Consider the following 13,313-nt stretch of genomic DNA (forward strand, 5'->3'; position numbering starts at 1 on the left):
AATTCTTATCAAGAAGAATCATTTTAGAACCTTTTCCACCTTTAATGTCACCCATAATATATACAAATCCATTGAGAAACAAACTGAAGTCATTTTGTGGGGGAAAATAAAAATAACAAAGCTAAAATAATGCGGTTACATAAGTGTGAACACCCTCTTGTAATTGGGGATGTGGTTTTGTTCACAATTAGCCAATCACATATAAACGTATGTTAGATAGTGGTCAGTACCCCGCTGCCATCATTTACACTGATTCCAATCAACCCCATGTAACATTTAGCTGTTCTATTAGGATTTAACTGACATTTTCTTAGTTGCATTTTACAGCAAAAGCTTATAAGACAGCTAAAGGATGAAAGTGATTAGTCAGGAGAAGGGTAGATTTTTTTTTCCAAGGCATTAGATATTCCATGTAACACTGTGAAGACTGTAGCTTAAATTTGATACTACTGTGACATTACCTATAATTAGACATCCCTCAAAATTGATGACAAGATGAGAATAAAATTGGTCTAGGAGGCTGCCAAGAGGCCTACAGCAACATTAAAGGAGCTGCAGGAATTTCTGGCAAGTACTGGTTGTGTACTGCATGTGAACAATCTCCCATATTCTTCATACGTCTGGCCTGTGGGGTAGAGTGTCAAGACTGAATACTTTTCTTACAAAGAAAAACATCCAAGCTCAGCTATTTTTTTGCCAAAACCTAAATCACGTCTGAAAAAAGCGTATGAAAAATTGTGTTATGGTCTGATGAGACCAAGCTTGAACTTTTTTTTCATATAATTACAGAAAGTATATTTGGCACAAAGCCAACACTGCTCATTGCCAAAAGAACACCATACCTTCAGTAAAGCATTGGTGGGGGCGGCATTATACTTCAGAGATGTTTTTGCAGCGGAACTGAGGCTTTAGTCACATTGAAGGAAATAAAGAACATTTCCAAATAGTCGATTTTTCATCAAACCTTCAAGGAGAATTTCACCTTATAGCATGGAAACGATCCTAAGTATACCTCTAAATCAACAAAATAATGGCTTTGCCAAAAGAAGATCAGTTTAGGAATGGCCCAGCCAGATCCTAGACCTGAATCCAATAGAAAATCTGTGGGTGACCTGATGAGAGCGCTGTACACAGAAGATGCCCGAGCAGGTATTAGTTAAAGGGTGTGCATATTTATGCAGCAACATTATTTTAGTTATTTGATTTTCTTTTTCCACTCAAAAAGATTTAATTGAATTGAATTGTACAGATTATGGGTGACATTACAGGTGGAAAAAATGCAGAAAAAAATCTGAAATTATTCTACTTGGTATGAACACACACACTGGATGTCACAGATGCTTTATTAAATTTCCACTTGCTGATGTATTGGATCCAGACATGTTTATTTACTTTACTTTAGTTAAATGTTTCCTGCATTGAGTAATAATTAATGAGTTATTCATTAGAGTCAATTGCGAAGCATAATTAGCCCTGTTCCTTTCTTCACACTTATTCTAATATATACTCAGGAATGTAGAAAAAAACATCATGTACTGAAGTTGAAAACCAATACAAGGTAAAGTATATATAGATAGAAGAAGTATAATTTTCTTCCATTCTAAATCCACTTCTGGCTTTTGTTTCTGCAAATGCCAAGATGTCAACATGAAAGAAGCCATGATATGTCATCATGTGAGCAAGGTCTGTTAGTAAAGGCATTTCCATTGCTTCTCTTTTTTTTTTCTAATCATTCTTTGTGCTCAGATGTTCGAATTTGGTCCAAGATGTTTCCTATAGATATTGATTGGTTTAAAGATTAATAAAGTAAACCATTTTTGGCCAGTAGCAGTACGCCATGTATTAGTAAAGATGAGTATTTGAACTGGTTCATGCTATTTTCACCTTTTTCCCAATAATGGAAAGTTGCCAGCATGTGTTTTAGAGATACTGTATCATACAGGACACTAGTAATTCCTGCTCTGTTACCAGTGCCACTCTTCATTTAGGCCAACACATTACGGTGCTTTTTGAAAACTTATCCAGCCTTGTTTGATTTTAGCTCCAGCTTCTCGATCATTCGGTAGACAGCACCATTTATTTAGAAGGTTTCTTGTTGACATTCTAAAAATACCTTATGCATTTTTCCATACACTAACTATAGTATATTGTGGGAAACAAAGCTGATGGTCCTTTTATAGATAAATTGATTTTCCCATCCGTCTTCAGAAACAATATTGAGTTTACACATGAATGAGTATTTCATCCTAGAATATTGGAGACAGTGGGCGTTAGATGATATTCTAAAATTAACTCAGATAATGAACTCCAACCAGTTTCTAGGTTCACTTTCAATAAATAACTCAAAGAGTGTATCCTTTTATTATACCATTCCATAAATAATTTATCGTTGATCTTGATTGGAATTTAGGGTGGTTCTAAATCGGAAGATATTTTGATATTCTTAAAGGGAATATCAGAAGGATCAACCCTCCTAAGCCGTCTATACGGGCATGGAGGTCATAGAAAGTTGAATAAAATGATACATTAGTATCTATGATCCAATATCTTTTTCCAGAGAAATCCACGTTATTCTCAATATGTAAATAAGCTGTTAAGATCTATGGGCCGGACACTTATCTATGTGAGGATTTGCCTTCAGAGCTTATTTTAAATGAAAGGGATGATATCAGTGTGAGACACGTAATGACTGACAGTCTGTTCTCCTGATCTCACTGCAGAGCTGTGTGTGATTCCAACTAACACAGTACAGCAGAGCTGAACTTTGTATCATTCCAAACACATCTGCAGTTGTAGCTCTTCATTTTCCAAAGAGTAATTCTTTTCACTCAATTATTGATCAGCCCATTATTCAGCTGTCTCCATTGGATTACTGTTGTAACCCGACAACCACTTTTTCATCATGACTGAAGGTCTTTTAAGGCAGAGTTAAACAGCTATATGTTGTTTAAGTATTCAGTTAGCTTTGTATTGAGTTTCCCTGTGCTTTTGAAGTTTGCCTCATCATCCATTTCTCTCACCTAGCCAATCATCTCTTCAGCAAACTCCTTTTTCTTTATCAACTATCTGCATTTACCATACTTCGTAGCTCTCACCTATAGCTAACCTTTCATCTGTTGTAAGCGTAACAAACTCTTCTTTCATGCTGTTCACACTACTACACTGTCACAACTGTTTTTTTTATCTTCTCTGCAAGCAAGTATGCAGTGTGTCAGTTCATCACTGCTGCCTGTGGTTAACTATTTGTTTGCTGATGGCCTACGTCCCTGTTAAAGACCATCTGTCTACTGAGAGCATATAACTCTGTATTTAACCTAACCATTTTTTGCTGCAAGTACAGTACTGTACTGACTATACATTTACAGTTCTTGTGTATATCCACACTCCTGGCTTTGCATCTTCTGGTGTTTCCTGCTCCACTTTTCTGCCCATCTTGCTGCTTTTCTCTACTGTCTTGGTCCTCACTGATTCTCATGCCATCCAGCAAGTCCTGTGTGCTGCGCCATCGTCTTCGGATCGTGTAGCTCATACAAATTTAGAGAATTAGACGAGCCCATAATACAGCCTTTGTAACATTTTGAATCTGTGTACTATACTTTATTTTGCTTCCTTCTAGCTTTAGTGCCATTCTGAAAGTGTTGACTTATCTGTCAAGTTCATGCTATTTTAGTAGCTTACCATGCAAATTGCCTCTTCAGAGAAGAAGAGGACTTGAACTCTGGTGCCACCTTTTGGAAGTAGCAATCCTAGAAGTCAATAGCGACTCTTTAACAAGCCTTGCCACAAGACTTAGGATAAAAGCCAAACCAGAATCTCAATTTGTAGACATGTGTTTAGGTGTGTAGCCTATAAGTCTCCTTACACTGGCATGTCACGCTATACAACGAGAGACGTTACCCCTTAGTAGCTGACATGAACTGCAGGTCTAGCAAGGTCTATCTGTCTGAACTTCTGTGCACACTTCCTGCATGGGCAGAGAGTGAGAGTGCTTTTGTAATTAGTGTCTCAACTTGGGAGAGAGGAACAGAGAAGCTCACATAGGAGTATGAATTTAGCTAGATCTACAGTTCAAATCAGCTATTAAGACAGTATGAGCTAGGCAGATATACCAGTACTTTCAGCAGAATATATTTATAAAAATAGAAAGCAGCAAAAAACATAATGAAGCACATCACCAAGCTTCATAACTCTACAAAAACTGATCAAAAACTAAAGAAAAAGTTTAGTCACTATTTAATGACAACCTGATTTTTTTTTCCTATCACATTCTAGGCCATAATGATATTCCTTAATACTGCTGAAAATCTAATATGTGTCAGGCTGTTTTATAAATTTGAGTGTGAAGCAAAGTAATTGGATCCCAGACTGAGCTGAAATAAGTTGTAAAGTTTAGGCTAATAATGGCTTGTTTTATATATGCAATCTACACAATATTTGCCAAGACTGGTAGTTGTAACCTCTTATATTTCATAACTTAATTCTCCTTTCTAGTTTGGTAGCCATTAGAGTTTTTTTCCTTTTCCAAATAAAATATGACATGGTGTTTTTGAGGGTAGGTTGTCATCAGAAATTGCTTGGCACCATAGGAGCTTCCACCATTGTTAGGAAATAAAATCTAAAATGTTATTTCTATAGATTAAGTTGAATATCCCTATGGCGGTATGCATAAATACAAACTTCCGCTGCATGCATAAAACCTTAAAGAGGACCTTTCACCAGTTTGAGCATGCTAAACTGGCCACATCATGGAATAGTGGCTGCAGAGCTGATTGAAACGTAGTTTTTCTTTTTTGAATTTCTCCTATTCATTGCAGAGATATTAGTTTGTAAAGTTTAAGCTATAATTTATTTTATGGTTCAAATGGACGTTACCAGAGATTTGTACAGGCCGCTGTATGCTGGGGAAAGAAGGATTTATCCTCCTCACTGATCTGTGCTTTTTTGTAGAGATACAGCAGAAGTGGATTATGCATCATTACAAACTCTTCCAGATCTTATTTCGCAGTGCTGTCAGCTCTCACCCTCCCCTAGCACTGACTGCCATATGATGGGATCGAGAAGGGTTTGTAATGATATGTGACTCAGTTCTTCTATATCTCTACATATTAGCGGCAGAGATTAGTGAAGAAAAGGAGTGCATGTTCTTTCCTCCTCTGCATGATGCTGCCTGCTTATAATTGGTCAACCTCATGCAGGGGAAGAAGTACACGCCCCCAGGTACAAATCTATGTGGTAACACCCAGCTGAACTTCAACATAAGTTATTACCTAAACTTTAGAAGTTCATATCTCCACAACAGGGGAGAAATAAAATAAAATCTACAGTTTACTCAGTTCTGCAGCCACTATTCCATGATGTGGTCAGTTTAAAATGCTCAAATTCATGAAAGTCCTTTTTAAGCTAGATTCACACATCCGCGGTCCGTACTTTGACTACAATGCAGCATAGACTGGCTGCAGATCTCTTGACCATAATTCGACAGCCTCATAGACATGTATAAGGCTGTTAAATTCCGGTCATTAGATCCACAGCCAGTCCTTACATTTTATTCAGTGTGCGGAGCATGAGAAACACGGATGTGCGAAACCGGTATAAGGATTATGGCATTAGCTACACTCGCCAGGCTCCCCAATGCTCCCTATTATGAAGTGGTTACAAAAAATATATTGTAGTGTTACCCAAACAAAGATTAATGGCAGCAAATGTATAAAACAAATTGCAATTTCAGCAATATGTGAATAATTATGTAATATTGGTGAGTAATTGCAGCTAAGTTCTCAGTATATGGTCCTTTATCTAGGAAGACATTTTTATTTTATTTCCAAGTGTTATCTGTTGAACAAAAATGTCCTATACTGTGTGTAAGGTTTACAACCTGTAATAAATAACTGAGCTCATCAGAAAGTATGCAATGTGGTAAGTTACATAGGGTGGAAATAATGAATAGTCAAAATTAGGTCAAGTGCAGCTTTAAAAACTTGTTATACTAGGCCTTTATTTACATATATGTAGTAGGAGGACAGTGTGACTGTATGAATTCTGGATGAAGCAATTAAGGAAGTGCTGTGAGTTTAAAGGGAAAGTGACGCAATTTTTATTTTTGTATTAATAATTATTGATTATATTGATCAAAAATAGTTCACTAAGTACCCTATATTTAATATTCAACTTTGCTTTACATTTATATATAATGATGGTAGGGTATGAGATATATTTTTTGTCTTTTGTAGGTTTTGCTTCTTTTTGCTAGTGTGAACATGCTCCTATTTCTTGCATGTGTACCATCTTAGACCTCAGTTCACATTGCTTGGTTTTTTGTCTTGTTTGCATTCTGTGCAAATTAAGGGTGTGGCATCCCCTTTGTTGAGCTGATTAGCATATATGTAGCTTACCACGGGCCTGGGTGGTCTGAAGTTGGGACTCGGTCCTATTTGTCTACCCTTTTATATGCATTACTTCAACTTTGATATACAGTAAGGTTTTTAATATAGACAGTGTAGGTACCGTCCCAATTTAGGGTCACCTTGCCGCTGGTGGGACGGCTTGTATACTTTTTTTGATCAAAAATAATTCACTAAGTACCCTATATTTATTATGCGACTTTGCTTTACATTTATATATAATGATGGTAGGGTATGAGATATTTTTTTGTCTTTTGTAGGTTTTGCTTTTTTTTTAAATTATTTTTAATGCAAAATTATATTTACTGGTTTAATTGTTTTTTATTTATTAACTTTTTTCTTCAGCCACATTTTCATTTGCTGACCCTTGTCAGAAAAAAAGTTCCCCACCCCTGGGTCTCTAGCAGGACAGAAAGCAATGATGTCCCATTCTTTGGCCACCTGACCACTAAGACAGGTGACTGGAACAAAACATCATCAGATGTGCTTCTGCTGATGCCCTGTAACAAGCCTCAGTAGTCAACTGGCCTAAGAATGAGAAGTTATTGTTCCCTGTCTAGACGTAGACCACCAATGTGATTTGTGCTGGAGCCAAGGAGTCAGTGTACAATGCCTTCTCGAGAGTACCCATAACACAGTGCCTTCCGAACAGCACCTACACATGTGGTCAAAATTGTTGGTACCCCTCGTTTAATAAAAAAAAAAACCACAATGGTCACAGAAATAACTTGAATCTGACAAAAGTAATAATAAATTAAAAATCTATGAAAATGAACAAATGAAAGTCAGACATTTCTTTTCAACCCTGCTTCCACAGAATTAAAAAAAAAATTAAACTCATGAAATAGGCCTGGACAGAAACGATGGTTCTCTTCTTAACTTAATATTTTGTTGAACAACCTTTTGAGGCAATCACTGCAATCAAACGATTCCTGTAACTGTCAATGAGACTTCTGCACCTCTCGACAGGTATTTTGGCCCACTCCTCATGAGAAAACTGCTCCAGTTGTCTCGTGTTAGAAGGTTGCCTTTTCCAGACGGCATGTTTCAGCTCTTTCCAAAGATGCTCAATAGGATTTAGGTCAGGGCTCATAGAAGGCCCACTCAGAGTAGTCCAATGTTTTCATCTTAGCCATTCTTGGGTGTTTTTAGCTGTGAATTTGGGTCATTATCCTGTTGCAAGACCCATGACCTGCGACTGAGACCAAGCTTTCTGACACTGGGCAGCACATTTCTCTGTAGAATCCCTTGATAGTCTTGAGATTTCATTCTACCCTGCACAGATTCAAGACACCCTGTGCCAGATGCAGCAAAGCAGCACCAGAACATAACAGAGCCTCCATCATGTTTCACAGTAGGGACAGTGTTCTTTTCTTGATATGTTTCATTTTTCTGTCTGTGAACATAGAGCTGATGTGCCTTGCCAAAAACTTCTATTTTTGTCTCATCTGTCCATAGGACATTCTCCCAGAAGCTTTGTGGCTTGTCAACAAGTAGTTTGGCAATTCCAGTCTGTTTTTTTTATGATTTTTTTCAACAATGGTGTTCTCCTTGGTTGTCTCCCATGAAGTCCACTTTGGATCAAACTGCGATGGATGATGCGATCTGACACAGATGTTCCTTGAGCTTGAAGTTCACCTTTAATCTCTTTAGAAGTTATCATGGGCTCTTTTGTTGCCATTGGTATTATCCGTCTCTTTGATTTGTCATCAATTTTCCTCCTGCGGTCACATGCAGGGAGGTTGGCTACAGTCCCATGGATCTTAAATTTCTTAATAATATGTGCAACTATAGTCACAGGAACATCAAGCTGCTTGGAGATGGTCTTATAACCTTTAACATGCTTGTCTATAATTTTCTTTCTAATCTCCTGAGACAACTCTTTCCTTTGCTTCCTCTGGTCCATGTTGAGTCCATGTCACCAAAGAGCACAGTGAGTAGTTTTAGGCGTATATACAGGCCCACTGACTGATTACAAGATTGTAGACACCTGTGATGCTAATTAGTGGACACAACTTGATTTAACATATCCCTTTTATCACATTATGTTCAGGGGTACCATCATTTCTGTCCAGGCCTATTTCATGAATTTATTTTTTTTAATAATTCTGTAGAAGCAGGGTTGAAAAGCAATGTCTGACTTTCATTTGTTCATTTTCATAGATTTTTAAGTTATTATTACTTTTGTCAGATTCAAGCTATTTCTGTGACCATTGTGGGTTTTTCTTTCATTAAACGAGGGCCACCAACAATTTTGACCACGTGTGTATGACACAATACCTTCAAGAGAAGTATGCTAAATGCAAACTTTAACCTTTCAATGAAACATTATTTGTATTATTGAAAGCTCTGTTATTGTATTTTTCTTTTAAGACGTTTTAAGATGTTGATGTACAAGTTGTTTTCTCTAAACTAAAACCCTCAGTATTCAGATTAAATTGCAGTGTTTGCACTTTGAGATAAATAAGTGGGTTTTGGATAGCAGTTTGGGCACTTGGTCTCTTAACCCCTTTCTGACATTATACGTACAGGACATTAGGTAGATCGCACTCAGTGTGTGGTCCACCTTACTTGTGTGTGCAGGGCTGCAGCCTGCATAACATAGAAATGCTGCTGCAGCATCTCTGTGCTATACAGGCGATCTGGGTTAAAAAAGTGAAAGTCCCATAGTGGGACAATGTGTACAAGTAAAACAAAGAATCAGAAAGTGAAAATATAATCTAAAAAAATATATATTGTACCTATAAATAAATATTATGAAAAACAAAACAATAAAAGTACACGTATTTGGTATTGCCGCATCCGGAACGACCTGACTTATAAAAAATGAACATTTAACTTTTTTCACAATAATGTTACTTTAGACCTCAATTTTTTTATTTTTGCAAGGGTAACAGGAAAAAATGGACTCCAAAATTTGTTGCGCAATTTCAATAGAGCACACCGATACCTCATATGTGGGGGTAAATCACTGTTTTGGCGCACGGCAGGGCTCGAAAGAGAAGGAGCGCCATTTGACATTTTGAATGTAAAATTTGCTTTAATAATTAGCGGACGCGATGTTGCGTTTGGGGAGCCCCTGATGTGCCTGAACAGTGGAAACCTCCCACAAGTGACACCATTTTGGAAACTAGACCCCTCAAGGAACTTATCTAGGTGTGTGGTGAGCACCCTGAACCCCCAGGTGCTTCACAGAAGTTTATAACATGGAGCCGTGAAAATAAAAATCAAACTTTTTCCACAAAAATTATGTTTTAGCATTTAAATTTTTATTTTCACAAGGGTAAGAGGAGAAAATGGACCCCAAAAACTTTTGTGCAATTTCTCCTGAGTATGTCGATACCCCATATGTTGGGAAAAAACACAGTTTGGACGCACAGCAGGGTTCAGAAGGGAAGGAGCACTGTGTGACTTTTTGAACCAAAATTGTCTGGAATTGAGAGCAGATGCCATGTCGCGTTTGGAGAGCCCCTGATGTGTCTAAATAGTGGAAACCCCCCACAAGTGACCCCATTTTGGAATCTAGACCCCTCAAGGATTTTATCAAGGGGTATAATGAACATTTTGAACCCAGAGGTATGACACAGAAATTGATAACATTAGGTCATCATATTGAATAAGTTATCATTAGTTTTGAGTGCAAGTGCTCGCTACTTGAGTTTGCATCATGTATCGCAGATGCTCGAGTGACATGCTCGAGCCCCCGCCCCACATGTTTCACGGTTGTTAGACATCCAAAAAAATCATGCGGGGATTGCTCGTGCATGGCAGGCAATCCCAGCGAGTTTTTTTTTGGCCACGAAGCATATGAGGCAGAGAGAGCATGTCACTCGAGCACCCGCGATACTTGGTGCATACCCGAGCACCCGATGCGAACTCAAGTGGCGAGCACTTGCGCTCAACACTAGTTGCCATATTGTTATCATTTTTTTTTTCTTTACTTTTGAAAAAAATCATAATCCCAACACAACCCCAACCCTAATATAACCCCATCCCCAATTTAACCCCAACCCTAGAGTTTATTTTTTACACTGTTCCTCGTGTGGTATAAGTGATTAGACGACTTTATTCTTCGGGTCGATGCACTTACAGAGATATCAGATTTGTATAGTTTTTTATGATTGACAGCTGTCACATTAAAAGGCGCATTTTTTTGCAAAGACTAGTTTTTGCACCGCCATATTTTGAGAGCTATAATTTTTCCATATTTCGGCCTACAGAGTCATGTGATGGCTTGTTTTTTGCGGGACGAGTTGATGTTTTAGTTGTACCATTTTCAGGCATGTGACATTTTTTGATCGCTTTCTATTCCAATTTTTGGGAGGCAGAATAAACAAAAATTAACAATTCAGGAATTGTTTTTTTTAATTATTTTTTTATTCTGTCCCACGTGTGGTAAAATTGATAAGGTAGCTTTATTCTTCGGGTCAGTACTTTTACAGCGGTACCACATTTATATCGTTTTTCTATGTTTTGGCGCTTTTACACAATAAAAGCTATTTTTTAAAAAAAGTTTAAAATATCCAATAAATTTCGTTCCACTTCACGATTGTCTCCCACTTGTTGTTGATTCTTCACAAAAAAATTAGAATTTTATATCTTTATGTTTGAAGCCAGAAATGTGGCAAAAGGTAGAAAAGTTCAAGGGGGCCAAATACTTTCACAATGCACTGTATATATATGTGTGTGTGTGTGCGTGTATGTAATATATATATATATATATACACGTGTGTGTATGTGTATATATATATATATATATATATACACATACACATATATATATACACATATATATATATACATATATATATACACATATATATATACACACATACACATATATATATATATATATATATATATATATATACACACATGCATTAACAATTGTACCAATTGTTACATTTTTTTCTGCTTTACCTTAGATGTTGCACTATACACTATATACATATTTCTGAAGCATATGTCATTTTGGCTATATGGATAAGGATGAGCAGCTGTAATATGATGAGATTTACCTTTATTTGCTCCAGGCTCCAAGATAACAGATATACTTCTTACCATTGTTTTGTTTGCTTTATTGGACTGAAACCAAAAATAAATTGTCACAAGTAATGAATCTGTTGCTAGCAACAGACTGACTTCTTCACTTACCTGCTCAATTGTGAGATTGTGTACAGGTCCAGTTAGATAAGGGGTGAGGAAAGGCTCCGAGGGTCTCATGTAGGTAAAAAATCCATATATGCAAAGGAGGATAGTTGGGTACTTCCAGCTATCATTTCCTAATTTTGTGCATATTCCCATAACTGAATCTTGAGTCACAGTTGAGTTAAAGCTTCAGTTTCTCAGTAGTCAGTAATCTGCTCTCTGCTGGGGCTGAGGTTAAAGTACATTGTCATGCATCACGTGGGAGGAGTGAGGAAACACAATGGAGCGAGGATTAAGGATTTTCCCAGGAACGAAAGTTCATTTTAATCAATAGATCTTGGAATAAAAACAACTTCCACAATTGGATGTGTTTCAATAAAATGTTCCTGTGCTGAGATAATCTTATAAATGTGCCCCTGCTGTGTACTGTGTAATGGCTGTGTCTGACCGTACAGGAACATGGTCTGATCATACCACATCTCCTGTACAGGGGAGGATGGAAAAGAGTATACAGACATTACAGCACGAGAACACAGGTGATTCTTTTTGTGAGGTAAAATCTCTCTCTGCCTGTTTTTAAACAATGTTTTACTTAAAAGAAAGAATCATTTGTGACCCCCTGCTGTAATGTTCTCTTTTGCTCCCCCCCCCCCCTGCCCAGGAGATGTGATATGATCAGACCATGTTCCTGCACGGTCAGACACAGCCATTACACAGTACACAGCAGGGGCACATATATAAGATTATCTCAGCACAGAAACATTTTATTTAAATAAATTCAATTGAGGAATTTATTATTATTCCAAAATACTGTACTGTGCAAAAGTTCTAGGCAGGTGTGGAAAAAATGCTGCAAAGTAAGAATGCTTTCAAAAATAATAATGTTAATAGTTTATTTTTAATCCATTAACAAACTGCAAAGTGATTGAACAAAAGATAAATCTAAATAAAATTAATATTTGCTTTCAAAACAGCATCAATTCTTCAAGGTACACTTACACTTGCAGAAGTTTGTTGAAGAAAGTCAGCAGGGAGGTTGTTCCAAACATCTTGGAGTACTAACCACTGATCTGTGGATGTCGCTTGTACAAATCCTTCTGTCCCTTCATATAATCCCAGGCAGACTTGTTACTGTTAAAATCAGGGCTCTGTTGGGGCTATATAATTACTTCCAGGATTCCTTAATCTTCTTTGTGCTCCCGAATGGCTCCTGAAGGCCACGTTCACATGTTGAGTATTTGGTCAGTATTTTACCTCAGTATTTGTAAGCCAAAACCAGGAGTGGGTGAAAAATGCAGAACAGGCTCAGTCGTTAGCACTGTAGCCTTGCATCGCTGGGGTCCTGGGTTAAAATCCCACCAAAGACATCATCTACAAGGAGTTTGTATGTTCTCCCTGTGTTTATGTGGGTTTCCTCCCAAACACATTATAGAATGTTAGAGTTGGAAGGGACCTCCAGGGTCATCATGTCCAACCCACTGATTAATGCAGGATTCACTAAACCATCTCAGACAGATGTCTGTCCACCCTCTGTTTGAACACTTTCATTGAAGCAGAACTCACTAGTCACTACCTCTCGTGGCCGCCTGTTCCACTTATTGATCACCCAAGACATACTGATAGAGAATCTAGCTTACGGGCCCCAAAGGGGACAGTGATAATAATGTATGTACAGTGCTGTGGAATTAATGGCGCTATATGAGTAAGTAAAACAAACAAGTGTCTAATCTCCTCCTCCCACAATCGTATACAAGATTTCTCCCG

The 13,313-nt window shown here is 37.5% G+C and overlaps 1 protein-coding gene across 1 annotated transcript in view; it reads right to left on the reverse strand.

Moving 5' to 3' along the window:
* LOC141259026 (thiamine transporter 2-like) overlaps window positions 1-11,789 on the reverse strand; it is a 47,849-nt gene extending 36,060 nt beyond the window's left edge. Inside the window, exon 1 of the mRNA XM_073674428.1 lies at window positions 11,556-11,789. Coding sequence (XP_073530529.1) covers window positions 11,556-11,705 — 150 coding nt within the window. The 5' untranslated portion in view covers window positions 11,706-11,789. The remainder of the gene's footprint in view (window positions 1-11,555) is intronic.
* Between the last annotated feature and the right edge of the window lie 1,524 nt (window positions 11,790-13,313).

Source organism: Phyllobates terribilis, unplaced genomic scaffold (genome assembly GCF_046119375.1).
Source record: "Phyllobates terribilis strain yellow unplaced genomic scaffold, ASM4611937v1 Scaffold_3__8_contigs__length_932513732, whole genome shotgun sequence".
Lineage (NCBI taxonomy): Eukaryota > Metazoa > Chordata > Amphibia > Anura > Dendrobatidae > Phyllobates > Phyllobates terribilis.